This window comes from Hyperolius riggenbachi, chromosome 3, assembly GCF_040937935.1.
Source record: "Hyperolius riggenbachi isolate aHypRig1 chromosome 3, aHypRig1.pri, whole genome shotgun sequence".
In the NCBI taxonomy this organism is placed as follows: domain Eukaryota; kingdom Metazoa; phylum Chordata; class Amphibia; order Anura; family Hyperoliidae; genus Hyperolius; species Hyperolius riggenbachi.
Genome location: NC_090648.1, coordinates 32,367,298 through 32,393,031, shown reverse-complemented (window position 1 = coordinate 32,393,031; position 25,734 = coordinate 32,367,298). Strand labels below are relative to the sequence as shown.

Below are 25,734 nucleotides of genomic sequence, written 5' to 3'. Positions count from 1 at the left end.
GGGACAGGAGAAAGACACTGAGGAGTAGACTACATGGAAGGTAAGTATGACTTTTGTATGCCTATTTTGACTTTTAATTTTCAGTTCAGGTTTTCTTTAAATACGCCTTAGGCCTCCTTTTCACGAACTGTTGAGCTGTGTGCTCAGCAAGCAGTTACCAGGCAGAAGTAAACAGTTATCATGCAGCAAGAAGCAGTTACCAGGCAGCTGTGATCAGTTGAGAGAGTTTGAGAGGCATTTCACTGCCTATCAACAGTTCTTGGAAAGGAGGCCTATGTCAAGAGAACCATTCAGCTGGATGTGATGAGTGTGAATTGCCCCAACTGGGGGAGGGGTTATCAGCTGATGGGAGGGGTATAAAGAGAAGGCCTCTGCTCCTCCCTCATTGTGCTGTTTCTCCTGCAGTCAGGATGGGTCTGGGTGGAAGTAGATGGTGCAGTTGGCTGCTGGTCCTGACTCTGGTTTATGGGCTGGGGTATGGCAGTGCTAGGGATGGGGGCTTGGCCAGAGACAGGAGGCAGCAGGATTGGTGGAGGGAGTACCAGAGATTCTCACCTGCTCAGGGCTCTGCTAGAGCTTCTGCTAGGGACTTTGCTCGCCCAGTGGTTGGGTTTGGCTCCAGAAGAGGTGGTTCTCCCTCTGGGTGGGGGTCTAGCTTTGGTGGTCTCCCCAGGCAAGCAGTGCCACAAGTGTCCCAGTCTTCAGCTGTCAGTGTCCAGTGCGATGAGGATGTCATGGTGGTCAGTGTCCGCAGAGATCTGTATGGTAATGGGAAACTGGTGAAATCCTCAGATCTCAGCCTGGGAGTCGGAGCTCAATCCTGTGCAGCAAGTTCTCAGAGTACCGACACAACTGTCATCTTCCAGAACAACCTTCAGGACTGCGGCAGCTCACTACAGGTAATGGTCAGCTGATCTGCTTGTAACGGGGTGAAAGAACCCCCTGAAGGAATATGGTGGTCAGTGGTCACCATTGCAGGCACAGCTCATGTGTTCTGCATCAACTAGCTAACTATTTAAAAGAGAACTGAAGTGAGGTATATGGAGGCTGCCATATTTCCTTTTAAGCAATACCAGTTGCCTGGCAGCCCTGCTGATACTCTGAATACTTTCTGCCATAGACCATGAACAAGAATGCAGCATATCAGGAGTTTCTGACAATGGGCTCTATTCTCAATGAGTTACCGCATGAGTTAAATTAGGTAGTGATAAACACTGACCAAAATATCTCCATTTTCAAATCTCAATTTTTTTTTTTTTTCTCCCCAAATTACCTCATGCGGTAAGTGTGGTAATTTACTTCAAAATGGGCTCTATTCTCAAAGAGCCAAATTTTCCGCAAAATGTTACCGCTATATTCCCGCCAGCGGTAAACTCCGCATTTTTTTCCACATTCACTAATATTTTCCGCATGCGGGAAAAAAGATGCGGAAACAGGCATTATTCATGCGGGAATCATGCGGTAAAAAGGTCGCATGAAAAAGTGTTTAAAAAAAAAAAAGTTAAAGTCCAGCAAGCACAGCCCTTAAGCCTCCACACTTCATTAAAGTCAATGGGATGCGGAATATATCACCTACTACTTGTAGGTGATAAAAATTCGGTAATTAACGAAGAAATGATGCGCCTGAACATCTTTGAGAATTGATCTTTTATTGCGGAAAATACCGACTTTTGCGGAAATTTTACCGCATGAATCCCGCACTTTTATCACACTTTTTCCGCATGCGGAAAAAACATGCGGAACATTTTGAGAATCCCAACTTGCCGGTATTTTGGGTGCAAACTTCCCGCATGTACTTTACCGCATGCGGGAAGTCTTTGAGAATAGAGCCCATGTATCTCCAATTTGAGATTATCAATATAATAGTTGGTGTTAGTTAAGGATTTTATTATCACCTATAAATGGTAGGTGATAATTATCACTTCTCTGCTGTTGGCCTTCAGGATGGAGCCTTTTGAGCTTTCTTTGCTCAAGTTTATGTCAATTTTACATAGAAGGCAAGAAAGACGAGTGTCTAATCTCAAGGCGCACTTTCACACCTCAGTCTTTTAGATGATTTTATAGATGCCGAGGAGGAAAGTCCTCTCTGCTCTAAAAGATAAGCAACAGCATAATTGCCTTTAAAGGAAAACATTTCTTTGTTACAGCTGAGACACCCAGCAAAAAATCTCCAGTGTATGTACTTCCTGCTTTCATGAAAGCAGACATAGGGTTAACATCCTTTTTACACATTAGCTGCTCTGCTGAGGCAGCCAGCTGGCACAGCTGAGAGCTCAAATTACAGTTGTGATTATTCAGATGAGGGGGAATTGGGACAGGCTAAATTTTATACCTACAGGGTGCATTTCTGGTTTCCTTCTGTCCTGTGCAAGAGTTGAGGTCCCACTGTAAATGTGACAGGCTTTCCTGGGTCGTCTCTGTGTAATGGATGGCAAGCACATGGGCTGCCCTACAGTGGTCAAAAAAGCTTTATTTCTGTACATGTTACTGACATTTTTATCACACTTGGTTCATTTTTAGTGAATTATCACTGGAGGTAATCTTTCACCCAAAAAATTACTGCACATGGTTTTGTGAATAGAGCCATTGTCAGATCTGACAAGATGAGCTGGTTTCTGGTGTTTTGGATACTCCTGCAGGACAGCCAGGCAACTGGTATTGTTTAAAAGGAAATATGGCAGCCTCCATATTATTCACTTCAGTTGTCCGCATTTTTTTTTCTTTGTTTTTTTTTAAATATAAACTTCACAGGTTCTCTTCATGGTAAGGCTACCAGTACTTTCCTCTGAAGCCCTGTCTCTGCCAGCTTCTGGCTTATAGCCCTGCAGAAAGCCATTGTTTTGTACATCTCAGTAGTGCAAACAGAATGGGTGGAGACTTACTTCAGGCGGTGGGGCTAGTTATAAGAAACCAGCAGATCCAGGGGAGAAGACTTAGCAGGTAACTTGCCATTACAAGCAGACCTGTGAAGTACAATTCACTGAATATCTGCTTTAAAATATGCCTGAAGTGAGTGATATGGAGGCTGCCATATTTCCTTAAACAATGCACATTGCCTGGCTGCCCTAATGATCCTGTAATACTTTTAATCATAGACCCTGAACAATTTTTTTCCCCCCCTAAAAAATGATAAAATGGGTGATAAAACTGTCAGTAACATGTACAGAAATAAAGTTTTTTTTTTTTTTTTTTTTTTTTTTTTTTTTTTGACCACTGTAGGGCAGCCCATATACTTGCCCAGGGGAGGACTGGGACCTTTTGGCCTGGGGAAAACACAAACTAGAGGCCCGTTTTCATGGCCGCCCCAGCCCAAATGACAGCACACACGTGTCCCTCGTGCTATATGCCAGTAGTCACATGGGTAATGCAGCAAGGACACTCAAGGGACAGCGTGACAGGTAAAGTATAAATGCACTGGCACCGGGGGAGGGGGGGCCCATAATACATTTTGAGTTACAAAGGTCGGGGTTTCTATCTCCTACACAAGTCCCGAAAGCAGCCCTTCTGGAGTCTAGGGACTGTCAAACTTTTCAACCTAGACAATATCTTATGTAGCTGTGCACATGCAGTTAACAATGGTGAGAGACCAGACAGACTTTTTTTTTTTTCCCACTGACCCTGCAGGCAAGCCTCTGCTCTGTATCATGCTGTGTATATTTACTAGCTTACCCGCCCTGCATTGCTCTGTAATTGGGCGTTTATTTCCCTCATTCAGCCTAGTGTTTCACATTGCCTTATACAAAAACCAGAATTCACCAGGCACAGTCCCAGCCCTAAATCATTAAATGAGAGGCAGCCTGGGGGGAAATCTCCCGCCTCCCCCAGGCCAGTCCTCCCCTGTACTTGCCACCCATTACACAGACGACCCAGGAAAGCCTGTCACATTTACAGTGGGACCTGAACTCTTGCGCAGGACAGAAGGAAAACCTATAGAAATGCACCCTGTATGTCTATAATTTAGCCTGTCTAATTCCCCCTCATCTGTAATTTGAGCTCTCAGCTGTGCCAACTGGCTGCCTCAGCAGAGCAGCTAATGTGTAAACACAGGATGTTAACCCCATGTCTGCTTCCATGAAAACAGGAAGTACACACACTGGAGATGTTTGTTGGATTTGTATCGGCTGTAACAAATGTTTTTCTTTAAAGGTTATTATGCTGTTGCTTATCTTCTAGAGCAGAGAGGAATTTCCTCCTCGGCATCTATAAAATCATCTAAAAGACTGTACGAGGTGTGAAAGTGCGCCTTGAGATTAGACACACTCGTCTTTTCTGCCTTCTATGTACAATTGACATAAACTCCAGCAAAGAAAGCTCAAAAGGCTCCATCCTGAAGGCCAAAAGCAGAGAAGTGATCACCTACCATTTGTAGCTGATAAAAAAAAAAAATCCTTAACACCAACTTTTCAATTGAGAATCTCAAAGTGGAGATCAATTTTGAGGTCATTACCACACTTTTACCGCATGAGGCAATTTAGGGAGAAAAAAAATGTGAATTTCAAAATGGAGATATTTTGGTCGGTGTTTCTCACTACCTAATTTAACTCATTGTGAATAGAGCCCATTGTGGGGACATAGCTTGAGGTTGCAGATCGATAACTCCTACATTTTATGCACTCCCTAAGGTGCATAAAAATCTGATTAAACCACCGGGACATCCTATCGTCTCTGGTAGGGGATCTTTAACGGAAAAAGTGAGCATATATATTGATCGCCATCTGCAGGCTCATGTTAAATCCCTACCTTCTTATACTCGTGACACTCTGCACTTCCAAGTTTTGGTCAGGATGTAGGTGCCAGAAGGAACAAGCCTTGTGGCCCTTGATGAGGAGGCCCTCTACTCAAGTAGGCTGTTTTGTTTCTTGGTGAACTGGGTCTACAGAATGTGCTGCACAACATCTTTCTCTCATCCCTCTTATGTTTTTAATATTTGTGTTTAGTGGTTCCCACTACCTCCAGGTGCAGGGCGCAGCGATGGGCATCATATGTGCTCCATCCTACGTGTACCTGGGGGAGTGGGAACACTAGGTTTTTGTTTTTGTTTTTCTGATGAGGGACTTTCAATGTACTTGTGCCATGTTTTGACATGGCACATGTACATTGATGAAATATTTGCCCTGTGGACAGGACGGGTTGATCTTCTTCTACAGGAATTTGTGGCACGCTTGAATGTCAATCAGCGCAATTTAAAATTCACCCTACAGTGGGACACAAAGCATCCCATTTCTTGATCTCAATATAGGTATTGATGAGCGGGGGTACATTTATACTCAATTATATCGTAAAGCGACTTCAACGAACTTTTTTTTTGTTGCGAGCTGATAAGTTTCCACCCCAACCATACAATTAGAGGGATCCCTACAGGGCAATATCTTCGTCTTAGACGTAGTTGCTCTAAATTTGAGGACTTCAGATGGGAGGCTGATCTCCGCGCTTTTGCATGTGGGGATACTCGGATAAACATCGTAAACATGCATACTATCGTTCCCATATGAGCGGCAGGGACACTCCTTGGATCTGGTGGTGCTGCGACACGCGGAGGTGTTCAGATTTTGCACTCAATTCTGTGCACAGATGCATAATGCCTTCAATTGGCATATTTTGACCAACAATCCCTAGATTAGTCACAGATCGCATTTCGTTGTGCACGATCATTACGTGGCTGGCAGTCATTTCCATGGTGTGGCTAGTGCCAGCTGGCACTGTACAGTTTTGAGGATGTACACATGTGGAGGCTGCTCCATGTGCCGTTACATTTCTGTGGGGAGAACGTTGATACTCCTGAATGGCAGGCCTTGGGACTTAGACCATCAGCACTGTTCCACAGATAACAAAATGTGCTATCTTCTGACATGCCCCTGTAGGACATTTTTGTCAGTAAGACAAAACACGACCTTAGATCTCGCATGTCGGAACACATCACCAGCAATCTAAGCAATAAGATCCCTAGTGGCAAGGCATTTCAGGATGGCACATGGTGGCAGCCCCGCAAGTGTACGGTTTATTGGCTTGGATCGTATTAATTGCACAATCTGGAGGGGGGAGTTATTGTGACTGTCTGCTGCTCCAGAGGGAAGCCAGGTGGATCTTTGATCTATGGGCCACTGATCCACCAGGACTCAATGAGGAGTACTAGCTATTCTTCTTTCCTTCCCCTTTGAGGTTTTAGGGTCAAAGCGATCCCTCTCTGCCTGTGTATTTTGCTGATTCAGTTCCCAATGTGGCATCTCCATCGCCCAGTACTCCAAATATGATTTTGGAGGTTTTTTCATTTTCCTATTTTTAGGGATTGGATTGCAATATTTAGTGTTGAAATTAACTGGTTTATAACTTTCCACCAACATAAGCACTTTGTGCTTGGCTGAATTTCTTTTCATATATTTTTGCTTTTTTTTTTTTTTACATTTGCTATCACTGGAGTCTTGCCCGATCTTACTCCCTCATGGGATGGCTGGGCGGTATCGTCCCTTGCCTCCCGTACAGCGCCCCTCCTTTGTGGGGGTGTGGTGATGGGAGTGTCTGGGCGGTACACAGCTCCTCTGTACATGTTTTTCTCTTGATCTGATGACTCTGCCATGGCTCGCTGTGCCTAACATACACCCCCCCCCCCCCCCCCCCGGTCTCATAGTGGCTGATGCTTTTTGCCTCTTTACCTTCCCTGTAGTTGCAGGGTTGAGCCATGGTAGGCGTGCGCCGATTGGCACGCCTAGATATTTAAGAATGAATGCCTGTGACTGAGTTGTTGAATGCCACGCCCCTTTGAAAAAGCCAGAAGTCCAGCAAAACATGTCAGGACAGCGTGGTTTGGCATCCTACAGCCCTTGACTCCTGCCGACCGTCACAACTGCACTACTGCTGGATCACTATCTTTTCTCATCTGTCTGGGATCCCCACACTCTATTGGACATACTACCATCAGTGTTGCTACTTGCTATTACTGAGGGGACACTCCTTGGTGGACATTACTGAGGCAAATCACAAGCAACCATTGACTGAGCTGAGACCAGGATCTTGGTACTGTATGCGCGTTTGTACTGGCAGAACTTTGATGTGCTTGATGCCTATTCTCTGCATGGGAACTGTCCTTTCTGCATACAGTGTATCGCTCCTATATACTCACATATGAACTCTGTGCTGGAATCTTTGCAGCTCACTTTTGCAATGAGCATTGCTGAATCTGCACAAACTTGCTACTATGTCTGAGTCTGGGTTTAACTGCAGCTTTGCTTAACTGGACATTTGCTTTATATGTGATCATCTGCCTTCTGTGAGCTGATGAAGCTGTTGTGACTGCCCTAATCCAATTGGTATTGACCTGCTACAATCAGGAACTGTATACTTTCTATCTACAAATGAGTGAGGAACTTTTTTCCCGCAGCTAAATGTGTATATGTGCAACTGCTGTATACAATAATCCCTGGGGTATACCCTGACAGTGCTACTTTGGTGGCCAGTTGTGAATGCATGAGTGGGTGGTATGGTCAATTGATCTGGGCCCTGTGTCATGTATTTATGTATGTCTTATTACAAATTGAGGTAAAATAATTTTTGTATACATATATATATATATACATATATACATATACATATACATATACATAGGAGGAAATAATTATTTGACCCCTCACTGATTTTGTAAGTTTGTCCAATGACAAAGAAATGAAAAGTCTCAGAACAGTATCATTTCAATGGTAGGTTTATTTTAACCGTGGCAGATAGCACATCAAAAGGAAAATCGAAAAAATAACCTTAAATAAAAGATAGCAACTGATTTGCATTTCATTGAGTGAAATAAGTTTTTGAACCCTCTAACAATAAAAGACTTAATACTTTGGTGGAAAAACCCTTGTTTGCAAGCACAGAGGTCAAACGTTTCTTGTAATTGATGACCAAGTTTGCACACATTTTAGGAGGAATGGTGGTCCACTCCTCTTTGCAGATCATCTCTAAATCCCTAAGGTTTCGAGGCTGTCTCTGTGCAACTCTGAGCTTGAGCTCCCTCCATAGGTTTTCTTTTGGATTAAGGTCCAGAGACTGACTAGGCCACTCCATGACCTTAATGTGCTTCTTCTTGAGCCACTCCTTTGTTGCCTTTGCTGTATGTTTTGGGTCATTGTCGTGCTGGAACACCCATCCACGACCCATTTTCAGTTTCCTGGCAGAGGGAAGGAGGTTGTCGTTCAGGATTTCACGATACATGGCTCCGTCCATTTTCCCGTTAATGCGATTAAGTTGTCCTGTGCCCTTAGCAGAAAAACACCCCCAAAGCAAAATGTTTCCACCCCCATGCTTGACGGTGGGGACGGTGTTTTGGGGGTCATAGGCAGCATTTTTCTTCCTCCAAACACAGCGAGTTAAGTTAATGCCAAAGAGCTCTATTTTGGTCTCATCAGACCACCGCACCTTCTCCCAGTCACTCACAGAATCATTCAGGTGTTCATTGGCAAACATCAGACGGGCCTGCACATGTGCCTTCTTGAGCAGGGGGACCTTGCGAGCCCTGCAGGATTTTAATCCATTGCGATGTAATGTTTCCAATGGTTTTCTTGGTGACTGTGGTCCCTGCTAATTTGAGGTCATTCACTAACTCCTCCCATGTAGTTCTAGGATGTTTTTTTCACCTTTCTCAGAACCATTGACACCCCACGAGGTGATCTTGCGTGGAGCCCCAGAGCGAGGTCGATTGATGGTCATTTTGTGCTCCTTCCATTTTCGAACAATCGCACCTACAGTTGTCACCTTCTCTCCCAGCTTCTTGCTAATGGTTTTGTAGCCCATTCCAGCCTTGTGCAGGTCTACAATTTTGTCTCTGACATCCTTGGACAGCTCTTTGGTCTTTCCCATGTTGGAGAGTTTGGAGTCTGCTTGATTGATTGATTCTGTGGACAGGTGTCTTTTATACAGGTGACTAGTTAAGACAGGTGTCCTTAATGAGGGTGACTAATTGAGTAGAAGTGTCTAACCACTCTGTGGGAGCCAGAACTCTTAATGGTTGGTAGGGGTTAAAAACTTATTTCACTCAATGAAATGCAAACCAGTTGCTATCTTTTATTTAAGGTTATTTTTTCGATTTTCCTTTTGATGTGCTATCTGCCACTGTTAAAATAAACCTACCATTGAAATGATACTGTTCTGAGACTTCATTTCTTTGTCATTGGACAAACTTACAAAATCAGTGAGGGGTCAAATAATAATTTCCTCCACTGGATATAGATATAGATATAGATATAATTTTTTTTTTTTTTTTTTGGTATATGCCTTGAAGGCAACTTGTATGGCAGCTTCCATATCTCACTTCAGGTGTACTTTAAGGTGCATGGCTGCTGAAGCAAAGTATCTGATTAGGGATCAGTGAGACTCAAATATTTCAGTTAAAAATGTGTGCAATCTTTGTGTGCAATCTTTATGCAAATGTTATCAGCTTGAAAATTGACCATTTTTAAACCTGGGTTAAAATTGGTCCACTTTCAAGCTGCCTATAATTGCATAAAAATTAACATCCACTTAAATATTCAACTCATTGATCATCCCTATATGTGAAAGCCAAACTAGCAATTTAAACTGGAAACAAGATGGCAGGGTTAGTTCCATGATTTAAGGTACAAATGTCTCCCAAACAATCGGGTACCATGAATGGTGCCTATCAACAATTGTTCATTGATACAATTCCCAAAAGATTATTTTCCCAGAACATGTTCAGACAGCACCCCCTCAATGAGACCTGTCTCCCCAGGGGTGCCATCCTCATGACTACCGGTAAAGACTTTACTGTAAAGGGGGTCGTTTGTAGTAGTGTTGGATATGTTTGAGCTCTTTTGCGTGTTAGTAATTTGTCTGACTCTTTGAAGCCATGGCAGGGTATATTGCTGCACCCATTTTCCATTTTAGCACTCTGCAAAGTGCATGTTATAGGTAGTCATCTTGGTAATGTAAAGGGAGGTGAACACTAGGTGGTGTGAACAATGATTGCCTCTGAAATGTAAATTGAGCATGCTTGCCTATCCAGTAGGAATGGGCAATGACATGCAAATCTCAGTTGATGCAGGAGTTTAAGATTTAGAATGCACTTGTGCAGCCTGAAGATGGATAATCGCATTCTGTCACTGCAATTCCATTGGTCCAATTTCAAGCTGCCTAATCCTGCATCAACTTGGGATCAATTGCATCTTATTGATCTTGCCTAGTATCAGTGCTCTCCTGGATTGGAGTAGGTGTGGTGTGTAACTACCTTGGCATTGAGATGTTGACGCTATTCAGCTTGACCATGGGACAACTACATCAAAGCTGAATTGGGTGGGTCTAGTTTCAACTGCAATATTGTCCCTGAATTGGCATCTTGAGCTAGGGATGATCGAGATGCAAATTTCCAAATGTACCAATCAGTTTAAACCCGGGTGGGACTTGATTGGTTCATTACCAAGCTGCATAAACATTTACAATTGTATGAACTTGGAAATATTTGCTTCTTATTGGCATCCCTGATGTAAAATGCAAATTGTCTTGGCATGAATGTTCTGTTGACTGGCCAACGATCAGCTACATGAGATGCATGCAAGCTGGAAGAATTTGCATCTCAATCTATTGGTAGACCACTACTGTGGAATCTTATTTCATATATGAAGACCAGTGGTAAATAAGCACCTTCACTTCCCCATTGTATTAGGATGATTTATATTGGCTCTTATCAATGCCAGCCCTCACTGAGCACCACAATCTAATGCCATAGCCATCTTTGGTTTAAGGCTCAGCCTCCATGTTTCTGTATGCAATGCTGCAAAAAAGCTCAGTAAGTGGTCTCTTACCAAAGGTGGCTTACCCCTGGGGATGGGACGAGTAGAAATCCCTTCTCTGCATCCCCTTCCCCAAAAGACAAGCCAGAGAACTATAATGGAACACATAAGTAATGTATCTGTAGTTGGTCTCTTAAGCCAAAGTATGGCTTACGGTTAAGCAATGTAAGCTTTGAATGTCCATCCAGGACCACTTAACCTGTATTGCTGCCTTGGGAGTTACCCAGTCTGGATAGCTTCACCACTAAACATGGTCAGTGAGACTTAAATTCCAAGTTGATGAACTGATAGCTTGTGTACTTTACAATAGTTTTTTTTTTTTTTTTTTCCATCAACTTGCCAATACCAGTTCAACTTCCAGTTTTACTTTGATTTATCAAGATGACAAGTTGATCTGCTATAGAATTGTGGTCTATGACATGCTAACGGTGGCTTGCATGCACCTTGGAATTGGGTAGGTCAGGTGAATGTCTAGTCAGTGTTTGGCCCAATTACAGACTATTTGTAAGAAATCCTTGATAACCTATAAGGCCTTGGCCCCACCAGCAGCACTTGCAGAACCCTTCTGCAATCGCATTGTGCCACTAGTGGTTTGCAGGCCACCGCCTAAATGGTCTCTGATGCAGCCTGAGGACCAGAACATGGATTTGGCATCTTATGCTTGCACTTTGACCAGTTCTAGTTACTCATGAGCTGTGTGGAATTCTTGTTTGGGTTTTTGTTCTGAGTTTACTTAGCTATTAAATTCTATTTACTCAACTCAATATGCATGGAATCAACCAGGCTGACACCCAGTTGACTAGAAACGCTAAGAGCACATTGTCTTAGTGGTTAACCACAGGAGTGATTTCCTTAACCAGTATCTGGGCTGAATGTAATACTCAATCACTAACTGAATTTTAGATAATGGGCCTCTGACTTTTTGCTAGACTTGCAACTGTCTCCAACCTACACTATAAGGTGATGTAAAATATTCTCCTCACATTTGACTTTATCCCGCAGATGACTCAAGACTTCATGATCTATACCACCAGCCTGACATACAAGCCTACCTCTGCTAGAGATGTCCCTATTATCAGGACCAATGCTGCTGTGATCCCCATTAGATGCTATTACCCTCGGTAAGTTGGCAATGTAGCCAGAAATTCTACATTATGTGGTTTTAGGGGATTAAGCCTTTCTCAGAAAATAAAGCCTGGCACACACTTACATTTATGATTGCCTAATCACTGAACAAGTTCAACACCTCCATGTAGTACAAGCTTGCCTAACCTATAATCTGACCTTCATACTAAGAGGTTGGTCAAAACTGGTCAGTGGCCAATCATAATTGTGTACCAGACATTAGATCCATTAATGTACCTGGCATCTTCCCACCCCACGTCCTCCTGTGAGATGAGTTTGGATCCCCGTATCGTTAAATCTTAATTGATGGCCAGTTCAAGACTTTTGCTGCATGAGGCAAATTTGTGAGGATGCAACCCCCCCTCCCCGATTTGGAATGACTGCACAGCATTCAACAATTTACTCTGCTTCATTTAATGTTCTCACATGACATGCTGCAGCTCATCACAATAGCACACTGGCTGGCTGTGAGTCTGTGACAAACTGCTCACCCTCAGTCAGTCACTCCATTCCTCCCCAGTCAGCAGGAGTGAAGCTAAGGTTTTGGTGGCCCCAAGCAGTCCATAACTTGAAGCCGCTTCTAAACAATGGACAGCCACACCTCAAAACAGCTGTGGGGAAAAATGGGTGTAGGTGGAGGCAAATATTAGCAGTTTCTAGGCTAAATGGCACCCCCAGCATGGTATAGGTAGCTCATATAGTTGCCCCAGTATAGGTTAGATAGGTAGGTGCACCATATAGGTTAGATACATTGGTGTCCTGTATAGGTTAGATGGGTATATGCCCCCAGTAGAGGGTGGGTGCAGCCGAAGGGGGAGTAAGGAGGAATAAGTTTGCACTTGCCTGGATCCTGCAGAGAGCTATCTTCAGCCTCTCCCAGCACGTGTCATCGGTAAGGGCTCCCCCTGTGATAACATGCGGTTACATCACAGGGGGCACTGTTACCATAGCGACAGACACCAGGACAAGAAGTAGGTAGAAGCTGTCAGGATTGAGGAAGGGAAGTGAAAGTTCTCTCCCTGCTGCTCCGCCCGGTGACTGTACGCCAGCAGCAGAGTGAGTTCCCCCCCCCCCCCCCCCCCCACAGTGTAAGGCCCCAAGCAGGTGCTTGGCTTGCTTTTATGCTGGCGGTGCCCCTGCCAGTCAGGACAGCAGAGCCACCTCCTCCCTTCTGCTGTGCAAGTCAAACACTGCTGCTCTCCTGATCCACCCCCTTACTCACTGTCAGACTCCTCACACAGCACTACAAGCTGCTTTCCCCAAATGATGATCTCTTCACCTTGCTCTAAGCTTGCTTCACCTCCTACTGTCTGCATGCTGTAAGTGTATACAAAGTACAAACTCGCTGGCCTGAATCTCTGCATCTGATGCAAATGTTTCACCTTGCTTCATGAGAACCAGCCCTGTTGCCCTTTTTTTAAACGTCACTCCATCCCATCTAATCTGCTGCAAACTTTTAACTTGCACCTTAATCTTAAATTCTTGGTTTTATATTGTGCAGACATGGCAATGCAAGCAGCAAGGCTGTCAAGCCAACCTGGTCTCCCTTCAGCACCACAGTCTCTTCTGAAGAGCGGCTGTCCTTTTCTTTGCGCCTGATGACCAGTAAGTGGAATGGGCTTAGACTGTATTGATAGCTTTGGTCTGTACCTCCTTCTGTTAATCCTTTATTTTGATCTACAGGTGATTGGAGCACCCCAAGAGATTCAATTATCTTTCAGCTGGGGGATACCTTCAACATAGAAGCCTCTGTGAACACTCAAAACCACATTGGTCTGATCCTGTTTGTAGACAGCTGTGTGGCCACCCCAACTCCTGATCCCACCTCTGTTTCCTTCTATAACGTCATCTCATACAATGGGTATGTTCTTGCCAGGGCTGTCTGCCACTAGTTTTAATTCTACTTTTATACAATGTAAATATTCTGCAGATGCCTGGTAGATGGGATGCAAGATGACTCATCGTCAGCTTTCAGATCTCCAAGAATCCAGCCAGACACTCTACAGTTCACTGTGGATGCCTTCCGCTTTATTGACGTTGTTCAGTCTGAGGTGGGAACTGGTTGGCTGGTTTTTCTTTATACACTGATATGCTCACTGCAATCCTATAATGTGACTTTGGATTTTTTAATGTTTTAGGTCTACATCACATGTAACCTAAGAGCTGCTCCAGTGACTCAAGTGCCGGATGCCCTGAATAAAGCCTGCTCCTTCAGCAAGTCCACCAAAAGGTGAGCTATGAATTTGTGGCACAACATTCACTACTAACCCATGAAAGATGGCTTGCTATTGGGACTCAAAGGACAACTGAAGTGAGAATATTGAGGCTGCCATAGTTAGTTTTTAATCAAAGTTCCCTGGCAGCCATGTCCTGAATAAAGCCTGCTCCTTCAGGTCCACTAACAGGTGAGCGATTAATTGTGGCATAACCTTCACTACTGGCTCATGAGATAGGACTATGTTCAGGCCCGGATTTACATGACAGGAGCCTATAGGCACAGATGTCCTGGCAGCTTAGACTTTGCCCTCTATGAACCTACAAGCTCCGACTGAGCTGCATCGCAAGTGTTCTGGCTGGCCCAGTTGTCACTTCTCCCTTACTTCCTTTGCCTGTAGCTACAGGTATCCCTTAGCATTAGGTAGCCAGAGGTACCCTCAGTATTAAGTGATAGCTACTAGTGCCTCAGACTGAAGGGAGATCTCATCAGTGGAATGCCAAGAGCTGGGTGAGTAACCTCTCCTGTACGCTCTGCTAGGGACTCTGCATAGGGAAAGAGGGAGGGAGGCACTCAGGGAGGAGAGTGAGCCGCCTTTCCATCATCAGGCGCCTGTAGGCACTTGCCTACAGTGCCTTATGGTAAATCCAGCCCTGACTATGTTGGGACTTAAAGGACAACTGAAGTTTATGGAGGCTTTTTTTTTTTTTTACAGTACCAGTTCCCCAGCAGCAATGCTAATCTTTTTTTGGCTGCCATAGTGTCTGGATCACACCAGAAACTAATCTTGTCAGATCTCACGATGTCACAATGTCAAACACCTGATCTGCTGCATGCTTGTTCAGGGTCTCTGGCTGAAAGTTAGAGGCAGAGGATCAGCAGGACAGCCAGGCAACTGGCATTGTTTAAAAGAATATGGCGGCCTCCATATTCATGTCTAATGCTATGGAATACAGAATGTTGGGGTCTGCAGTTGCTGCTGTCACTACCCAGGTTTATCCTATTCAGATGGATAAGACTTGATGTAAATGTTTTGCATTTAAGGCATGCATTGAATCATGCTTCCCTGCTTGTAAGGATCTGTACAAGTAACATGGACTCAGCCAAGGCATATATGGTTGACTGCAGTCCACTGGAGGTATTCTCTGCTATAGACAAACTCCTGATATCTCTGTAATGCCTCCACCTCTCCTGATGCCAGGCTTTACCCAGGACAGGAGTAACAGCTAAATGGGTGAGCTCCATGGGGAGCATGTCTGGAGCTTGACCCTTAAACCATAATCAGATACAGGGGTGTAGCCATAGCAACTGCTATTGGGGGGGGGGCGCCTGGAGAAGAGGGTTCAAGTGGTACTTGATGTGTTCAGTTCCACCTTCTGCCTTTAGCTCAGTGTGCATTGCATGGACATGTAAACTACCCAGCCATAGGGTAAGGTCAGGTGGCATTGCTCGAGTACCTAAATCCGATGTTCCTGTGAACATTTTGCTATGTGGTGCATAGCATCTAGCCATGCCACTGATCAGATGGGATGATCAAATGATTACTTTATAGTCTAGAAATGGGTCAGTTGAATGCACAAAGTACTGTGCTAGATTGGCTTATTAAGCTTGATGTGTAAAACTAGCAATCTGTTACTACCTAGAATTGTAAGTTTATTGATCAGCCCTGCTGTGTTTGGAGAAGGTAGCATGTTTAGCTGACACCACCTTCTCGGATGGGATTAAGATGAAATGGGCACTAGGCAAGGTGATAGCTTTGTCTCCATGTGGGCCTTAGGTGGTGGAAGGTAGCAACTAGAAACCTGCAACCTGCTTAAGCTGCCTGCTGTGTAAACCCCCCTTTTCTTCCTCTCTATCCTACAGACGGTAGTGTTAAGCCAGTTTATTTTCAAATCTACTTTAAGAGCTAGAATTTGACACCAATTGGGATTTTTCATACTGAACTTAATGCAAGGAGGTCAGGAGCAGGACACCTTGCTATAAATCTAGGTGCAGAACGGAGTATGTGAAGCAACACCCTAGACATCCATGAAGTCCAAAGCATTGGTTTGCACACCTGCTTCTCAATGAGCAAAGCATAGCTTAGTTTTCCATGTTGCGTCAAATGTATACATGTTTTGGTGTCACATGTATTTGGTGTATGTGGCACCAAAACAATCATGTATAGTGTTTGACACAACATGGAAAAATAAGCTATGCTTTGCTCATTGAGAAGCAGGTGTGCGAACCAATGCTTTGGACTTTCTGGACTTGATGCAAGAGTAAGCCACCATGTCTGATGCTCTGCATTTTGAGCTTCCATGGAAGTTGGGCTAAAGCCTTCTACAAAACACTACTGTGACTTGTGCAGGTCAAAGCTGTGTATTTATGCAAAGGCTCTACCTCTTACTCACAGCTAAAATGCAGGTCTTCTGCTTGCTGGACTATCAGTAGTTGTAGACAGGAATAGTCATTAACTCCAATGTACAGCCTTGGCACAGTATTAGCCAAATGTTGTAGTTGGCCAGTTAAATGGGATAGTTGTACTCAGTTTTGAGTCCTTATTGCCTGTTTAACAACTTCACTTTTTGTTTCTCTATAGCTGGTCTGCAGTGGAAGGTTCCAGTAATATCTGTCAGTGCTGCACCGATGGTCTCTGTAACATGCCTTCTGGTCAGGCCAGGGGATGGGCCTCCCAAGGGCGTCCAAGAGGAATCGGGAAGAGAGAAGTTGGTGAGTGAAGTAACCACTACAGTCCATTCTGTGAAAGATAGTTCCAGTGTACTTTGTACACAGCAGCATTATGTTCTCACTTAAAGCAATTGCCTAGAATATTCTCATTCCCACCAGGTATCAAATGTAACTAATGCAGCATATGGCTAGCAAAAACACTGCTACACTGTGCAATTTCCCATCTGTATAGCTTTTTAGCGCCCCCACTAACCATTATACAAGGTGACATCTCGGTGGTTAGGGATGTTGTCTAGAACAGTTGCCACTAGCTGCAAAAGGCTTCTGATCACCAGCCTTCAGTCAATGCAGTTTCACTGAATGCAATGTCTTTTGAGGGCAGTTTTGGGGTTTAAAAGCCCTTAGGGACAACTATTCTCCCATAATTTGGGCACACTCTGGTAGCCAGCGAGAAGCATATGGGTAGCCAGAAAGGATCTCTCCAGTATGGGAAGTCAGAGGGTATCTAAACATATGCAATAAGGGCAGCAGTAACTTATCTGGATCCACACACATCCCTTATCCTATCTCATTGGTGAGAGCCCTGTTGGGGCTGTTACCAACGGGAAGGGTGCCTAGAGGGTTTGCCTGTGGATCCAGGAGAGGAATTGAATTCACACTACTTTACATGCACTGCTTCCAACCACCTCCACTGCTGCATCCTATGCAGTATCCAGCATCTTAAAGGGAACCTGACATGAGAATATGGAGGCTTGACATGAATATTAAATACCAGCTGCCTTGCTCTCTTGTTCTCTGCCTCTACTTTTAGCCATAGGCCCTGAACAAGCATACAGATAAGTCTTACTAGATTAGCTGCATTGTTTCAGGTGTAATTCAAACATTACTGCAGCCACAGTTCTTTACTACAAGGCAACTGGTGGTGGGGAGTGGGAAGCGATGGTGGACTCCATATACTTTTCAGGTGTCTGGTCTAGCCAAGTGTTTATGAAACGTTTCAAGGTTAGAAAGCTATGAACTTTTTCATGCTTCAACTTCCTGCAGGTCTTGAGTCAGAATTGGTCGGTCAGGCTATTCTTGGTCCCCTCCTGGTGGTTACTGAAGAGGATCGTCCATCTCGCCATACTGGATACAATCTTGCTTCGAAAACCTCTCCTGAATCCCGGCTGGTGGAGCTGTGGGTGTTGGTGGCTGTGGTTTCAGTCAGTTTAGTAGTCATCATTGTTGCTGTAACTGGAAGACTTGTCCTGACAAGAGTGTAACTTGAGATAACCAGACAAATAAAACCAGCAACTATGGCTTTTACTGAAACTTGCTTCTTGAGTCTTACTGAAGTGCATATCATCTTTACTCCACACAAACCTAATTACTTGAGACAAATGCTGAACTTTGGTGTTGCAGTCTGCTTACACTACATCCCACATGTTGTACATGGGTAAGGGTTGTGGTGGTTACTGTATCTAAATGGCTTGCAAGTGAGTCTTCAATACAAAGCCTCAGAGCTTGGGTCCCCCCCCCCCAAGGTTTCTAACTGCCTTTATGCATATCTGATTTAGCATGCAAGCTAACACACTGCATAACTAACTCTTTGTTAGTCATGCATGCTAATGAGATGCTAAATTCTGACTGATTTGAGTGTTCAGGTAGCCAGAGGTGCACCCAATAGGTAGCCCCAATATGGGAAGGCAGAGGAGCCTCTTGCAATGGTGCCCCAGTATAGATGGCCAGAGGGGCCCCAGTATTGGGTGCCAGGTGTGTAGTTGCAGTGATGGCTGCCAGGTGTGTAGTTTGGGCATAGTTGAACACCAGATTCTTGTAAGGACTACAATAGCAACTAACTTGGACACATGGGAATGCTGGCAACACAAATGTGTATGGTCATGGGTTCTGTGTATTGGGTGGGCATTGTAAGTATGGCCTTGGTCTAATTGAAGTACTGGCTAAAAGTTATTGGGGAGCAAGAATGTCATTGTGGTGAGATGGTTTAAATGGCTACAGATTACCCAGCAAGCTCATGGTGAACCAGAACTCCTAACCATAGTACTAAAATGTTAGGCAAAAATGTGCTGCCTTAAAACAGAAGGTAACTTGATTCAGGTTGGAGTGAGTATAGGTCTCCCACAATGCATCACTGCTGAATATGCAAATCCGTTTGTCCCTGTAAGCCAGGAGTGTCAAACTTGAGCACAAAGTGGGCTTAAACTGTACACTGGTACCTAGCTGTAGGGCCAACATCAATTGTCTACAGGCCCTCTACCTCCCTAATTCCAAGTGTTTAGTACTTTCCCTCTACCTAGAGTGGGCCAAATTTAATGGCTCCAAGGGCCAGAGTATGACATGTATGCTGTAAGCTAAACACAACTCAAACCACTGGAATACAATTATCTGCTTGTACAGAGCCAGGGGCGTAACTAGAAATCACTGGGCCCCCTGCAAAACTTTGGTTGGGGCCCCCTCCCTTCCCACTTTCTGCACAGGTAAACTTACAACTAATGGTATTCAATTGGCTAGTACACACAATGTGTTTTCCCCATGTAGATAAAAGCAGACAGCAGTAAAGCACTGCAGCATTTTCTCTATCAATTACATTAGCTTCTGTGATGCAACATGCATGTGTCACACATACAGACACACATGGTGGGAAGAAAGCACATACAGAAAACTAACAGTGTGCTCCCAGCCTCAGCTTATTACACTCACGCTTTCCAGTGTCCATCTCTGTTGGAGCAGAACTGGCTCTGCAGATTCCTCCGACATCACTACAGTACAGTGGGGTAGAGAGTTTAGGTGCTGGGCGCTGTACACTGAATAAGGACTGTCTACAAATCTTTCTGCAAAACTTTGTAGGATTCCTTATCAGTGGCTGAACAGATGCAGTCATTAGAACAATTGTGCAGAGAGCAGAATTTGTTTTCTCTCTGTGCCCTTAGTTGCCAGTCTCTCAGGACTGGGCACCCTGTGGCTTCTGGGCCCTCCTGCAGCTGCATCCCTTGCAGGGTCTATTGTTACGCCCCTGTACAGAGCCACAATCTAACATGCATACAGACTTTTGGACTGGTTGGTCCTAATCAGTGCATGACATGGATTGTGACCCTACAGGGTAGGACTTGAACACCCAGAGTAAAATGGCTGTGGCCTTTAACCTCCCTGGCAGTATTGATGATACATGTCCAAACAAAACGTGCTGTGAACAGTATTGATGTGCATACATTAATACACTCCTGCACTGTACACTAGACCCTTGCTTGACAGTTTGGCAAGTTGCAGGAAAAGTTATGAAATAGGATCACTTTTTGCACATAAATCCTGGGGAAATTGAGCACCAGAGGTTAAAGGACAACTGAAGGGAAAGGGCTATGAAGGCTGCCATATTCTTTTAAGCAATCCCAGTTGCCTGGCTGTCCTGCTGATCTTCTGCCTTAATACTTTTAGCCATAGCCCCTGCACAAGCATACAAATGAGGAGTTTCTGACTGTCAGATCTTCTACAGCCAAATACATCAGCAGGGCTGCCAGGGAACAATTTTTTTTTTTTTAATGAAATATGGCAGCCTCTATCACTTTCATGTCAGTTGCCCTTTAAAGGTAAATATTGGGGTTCAGTGTTTATGTAGCAGTTTGTACAGGTCTGTATGTTTCCATGGATGTTAACTAGTTAGTGTTGTAGGTAGGGGGAACTCAATAGTAGCATAGCTGTAACCTAGTAATAGTCTGTCAGCTTTACCTGGCAACCAACTTCTTGGTTTTAAGACTTCTATGGGATGTCAGTTTTACACGCAGAGTAAAATCTGACATCTAGTGGACAAAATAGAAAGTTCATTCACTCTTTGAAAAACGGAGTAAAATTTAGTTAAACTTTTAGAAAATTGTCATTACCTAAAAACTACTACATATAGGATGGTGAAATACTTCAGAACATCAAGAGGAAGCAACATTATTGAGTTGATAAACTTCTGCTTGGACTAGTCTTCACATAAACCCTGTCTTTACACCCAGAATAAACAAATGCCAAGGGGTAAGCAGCACAAACCAACTTTTATGCAATGTTTTGCAAAGCATGCACACAGCAATGGAGATCCCCAGTCTCCATAAATATATAACTACAGAGAGCTGCAGCACACAACAGGAACATGGGCTCTTGGTTACGCTTTCACAACTGCACCAAAGTGTCACCAATCTGGGATCTACTAACCATGTAATGCTAGCTTTTTTTTTATTAGCAGTCTAATGGACTAATCCAAAAACCCAAGAGTCAATGAAATCACTAGCTACTAAATGAACTCTCTGAACATGTGTAATCCACTTATTTATATGCTTAACTGTGCTAGAGGTGGGCGTGGTTATGCAAGACTGGGGACACTTTGGTGCAGTTGGTGAGCTTAAAGGGAACCTAAACTGAGAGGGATATGGAGGTTTCCTTTTAATCAACACCAATTGCTTGGCAGTCCTGCTAATTTCTTTGGCTGCAGTAGTGGCAGAATCGCACACATGAAACAAGCATGGAGCTAATCCAGTCTGGCTTCAGTCAGGGCACCTGATCTGTATGCTTGTTGAGGGGCTGTGGCTGAAAGTATTAGACACAGGATCAGCAGGAGAGTCAGGGAACTGGTATTTTAAAAGGGGAAAATCCATATCCTTCTCAGTTTAGGTTCCCTTTAAGTGTGTTAAAGAGTAACCGAGAGCCCCAGTCGCTAGTTTCCTGTTGTGTGCTGCAGCCCCTCTATTTATACACCCAGAATAAACCTACTGTTTTCTGCCCCATCTTTAGACTAATGTAGTTTCGATGTTGTCCTTTCACTAGATTGCAGTATGTCTCACCTGCAGGGATGTCAAACTCCAGTGCTTGAGGAACTAAGGCCTGTACCCATTTTTTAACCTGATTGCAAATGTCCTGCATGTTTCTGAATTTCCCTTGGTTTTTTTTATTGGAAGCCAGGAATACAGAGATCAATCGTAAAGAAATCTACATTGCATTTCACATTTGCAGTATAAACAACCCATAGGGGAGTGATGGTGTGCCCCTTATATATTCATACAAGTGGTCAATGATCAAGCCAGTATCAAACTTATAACAGATGGTTGTAATATCTGAGGGGCTGTTCAACACAGTTGTGCCTTAATAAAATGCAATCGATTAGAGATGAAACTGAGCTTTAATGGTAGGAAGGAAGCTAGACCATTCACTTTACATACGCAAGTACAGTGTGGACTACTGTACTTTGCCAACATAGACGAAAAGGAGACAATGGGGTCTGGAGCAGTATTGTCACATGTGAGATATATCAGACAGTGGAAAGGTCGATATGGAACAATCTGTATGCAAACTGTTTTGGAAGCTAATATGCTCCATTATGTTAATTTTGGTGCATCTGTTTTGAATGCAAGTTGTGTACCTTGCCTATAATTGGGCTCTGCACACCTATGCTGGTAGTCATTCAGATGCAGCCTGTCGAAGTGCTGCCATAAAACACTTTCCTGGCAGAAAATGGCTTCAGAGCACAGGAAAGAGATAAAAAGGGTCAATAGTTTATACATTTTAGCTCTGGCATACTTCAATTATTGAGAAGAGGCCATGAAACAGTAAAAACTTAAAGTAGATTTAAATAAAAAAAACAAAACTGGGATAGCTATAAAGTTATTTTTAGGAGGATAGATACAATTGTTTATCTCATGAGTTAATTTTCAACTCGGATGTCCTTTTAATGTCCAGATGAGAAATATCTGATAACTTGCTGAGCTAATTGAAAAATCTAACTTTCTACAATTTGTATAGCCTTCGGAAGTTAAGGACCTAGGTAGCAGCTTCCCCTATGAAATATACTGAATATATGTATCCGTTTCAGAAACTACAGAAAGAACTCAGCTATCTAAAACCCGGGTCATACCAATCTGGGGTAAAGTAAAACGTAAGAACACAAGCATTTATAAAGTATTGTAGGGCCACTAGTATAGCCCCAGATAAGGACATTAGTAGAAAGAAATCAGCAGAGGCATTTATTGGTTCATTATTCATTTTTTTCCCCTAACCAGTCTATTAATATCTCCCATGACCTATATGTTAACCGTAAATATTTTGGTAATCAGTCTACTGACCATACAGGAGCACTAATTGGTATCCCCGCCGGTCACTGGGGATTTTATTCACTTAATGAGCCAGAAGTATAAACTATATGAAGTGAAGCTGTCACCTATTCGCTACAGTGTCTCTTTAACAGACTCATGTCAGGGGCGAAACTACAGGGGATCAGCCCCTGCAACAGCAGGGGGGCCCAGAGCTGTAAGGGGGCCCCAAATATTCCTTCACTCCCTCTGATAAAGGGCTCCATCCTTCAGATCAGGTGTTTTTGTGGCTGTACATGTTGTGGGTGTGAAGATTAGGATGCCCACACTTGTTTTGTGATCCTGGCAAGATGAGACCTCAGGCTGTGAGGGTCACCGAGGATTGGCAAGGGGGAGGGGCTGTGATAGCGTGTCGTTTGTCTCTACCTATGGACATCTATCAGGCAAGATAAGAATGATTTATAAATTTTCTCCCATTTTACCTCAGCATACAATGTTTGGACATCTGTTTACTAACTTTACATATTAACCGTTCTTGGACTGGCACAGTACGAATCTGCGTCCAGCAGGTGGTGCTGCAGCCCTGACCGGACGTAGACTCTACGTCGCAGTGACCGCACATCCCCGTTGTAACCGCCAAAGTCGCTGCTCTGTCTCCGCCGCAATTCGCTCGCCCTGCCGCCTCTATGATGGCAGAGCACTGTGAGCCGGTCAGGAGCTGTTTTCATTGGCTCCTGGCCCTGTCATCACTGTAAGCCAATCCCATTGGCTTACATTGATTGACAGGGTCAGAAGCCAATGAAAGCGGCTCCTGACTGGCGCACAGTGCTCTGCCGTCATAGAGACGGCAGAGAGAGAAGAGCCTATGGCAGGGACAGAATGACGTGACCGGCAGGAGCGGTGGATTTTTGCAGCGATTCGTCGGGAAGCGGCGTTTTACTGTACCAGCAGTCTCTGGTCCTCAAGAGGGCAGAGGCTGCTGGTACCGAAGTGGTTAAGGAGCTGATTGGACACGTCGAGGTGAGTACTGCTAGCTCCACAGGCTTGGAGGACCACTCCAGGTGGGATACTTTTCTTGGCCTGCACTGTAATTTCTCTGGAGCTGTGATCAAGGTTAGGGATCTTTTACACCTGCACATGTGATCACAGGCAGTGGCGTAGCTATGGGCCCCGTTGCAAGTTTTACATTGGGCCCCCAAAACACTCTATATATAACAATTTATATGGCCCACCAAAACCTTCTAAGAACATCCAGTGTCAGAGGTGCAAGAAGGGGATGGGTAACAGTTTGTTAATGATTACTACTATTCAAAGCATCTATAGAAGTGATTATTACCAGCACAGGGCCAATAAAGAGATGATACTGTGGATAAGGGAGGGCTCTATAGGGCACCTCTGACCCAAGGGCCCACAATGCGGTCGCAACCTCTACAACCCCTATTGCTACGCCCCTGATCTCAGGTCAGATCAGGGTCAATAGGAGCTACACTTGTGGCAATTCCTCTATTGTCTATGGCCTAAAGTGCCCCTGTGGGTCTACCTATGTAAGCAAAACACGCAGAGACGTCAGAGTGCATATTTAGGATCATAAAAGGGTTTCTATTTTTTGTAGTAATATGGTGTCTTTTTTTTTTTTATAAAAATTTTATTGCATTAGTCAATGAAAGATACACATTTCAAATGCAGAAACGAAAATTGTCTCAATGTACAATTTTATTATAATTTTCCTTATCTGTTAGGTAACTTCTGAATGATGTTAACCAAAAACCAAACACTGGTGACAGAATTTATCCTCCTAGGTTTTGGAGACCTTCAAAACTTGAAAATCCTCCTTTTCACCATCTTTCTGATCATTCACATCTTGGCCCTAGCCAGCAACATTCTTGTGGTTGTCCTGATTGTGGTCAGCCCAAGTCTTTACTCTCCCATGTATGTCTTCCTCAGCCAGTTGTCCTTATCTGAACTCCTTTTCACCAGTAACGTTGTACCGACCATGCTATGGCTGGTGTTGGAAGGTGGTGGGAATATATCAGTTCTTTTATTGTCTGCCCATTTCTTTTCATCATGGCCACCTACATCTACATCATCCGCACCATCCTGAAGATCCCATCTACCACTGGAAGCCAAAAAAACTTTCTCCACTTGCAGCTCCCACTTGACGGTCGTGGGTCTCTATTATGGAAGCTTGGGATCGATCTATATTTTCCCACCGAACAAAAGTTTTTGTTTTGTTTTTTGTTTTTTTACCTAAACAAAAGTCTCGCCTTGCTCTTCATCCTGGTCACCCCATTGGTCAATCCAATGATCTACAGCCTGAGGAACCAAGAGATTAGGAGTGTTATTTACAAACTTGTTCATGCTTAAAACAACTATCTACGACACTTACCATAATCCGTACTGTGGTAGAAGAGCATCCACCAAAAACGACTAATGGTTTAGCACATCAAAGCTCAACACCAGGCACTAATAACAAGGGTGTAGGCGCCCAACAAAACAATAACTAACTATAATGTAAAAACAACTGCTACCTCTCTAGACGAATACAAACCAATTGCAGTATACTAAAAATGGATTTTTATTCAAGGTACAAAGTAAGACAATGCGTTTCACAGGTACTAACCTGCTTCCTCAGGTCAGTTCAACAAGTGCCTTTATTATGGCAAATCATACTGTAGCTCCATTGCGGTAGTTCATTATGGATTCATAATGGTAGTCCATTAAAAAGAGGTGAAGATAGAGAGAAACTGCTTGTGCAACGTGAAGGAAAATGGCTATGGAAACTTGATTATATTGCACCAAAGGGCTTGAATGAGATCAATAATTTTGCTTGTTTCCTCTATTGTTCTTTCTTTCTCTTAGGGGGGACTCCACTGGTGAT

General features: G+C 43.9%; 1 protein-coding gene across 1 annotated transcript; it reads left to right on the top strand.

Moving 5' to 3' along the window:
• The first annotated feature begins 227 nt into the window (after positions 1 to 227).
• On the top strand, positions 228 to 18,082 carry LOC137560908 (zona pellucida sperm-binding protein 3-like). The gene is made up of 8 exons (XM_068272069.1): positions 228 to 899; positions 11,790 to 11,908; positions 13,414 to 13,517; positions 13,596 to 13,773; positions 13,843 to 13,963; positions 14,051 to 14,142; positions 16,709 to 16,839; positions 17,842 to 18,082. Exons 1-8 carry the CDS (start codon positions 411 to 413, stop codon positions 18,057 to 18,059), a joined length of 1,452 nt encoding a protein of 483 aa, XP_068128170.1. The 5' UTR covers positions 228 to 410; the 3' UTR covers positions 18,060 to 18,082.
• Positions 18,083 to 25,734: the final 7,652 nt, after the last annotated feature.

Coding starts and splice junctions, on each gene's coding strand:
- LOC137560908 (XM_068272069.1), top strand. CDS start 411: ATGGGTCTGGGTGGAAGTAGATGGTGCAGTTGGCTGCTGGTCCTGACT. Junction 13,964..14,050: donor TTGACGTTGTTCAGTCTGAG/GTGGGAACTGGT, acceptor TTAATGTTTTAG/GTCTACATCACATGTAACCT. Junction 16,840..17,841: donor AATCGGGAAGAGAGAAGTTG/GTGAGTGAAGTA, acceptor AACTTCCTGCAG/GTCTTGAGTCAGAATTGGTC.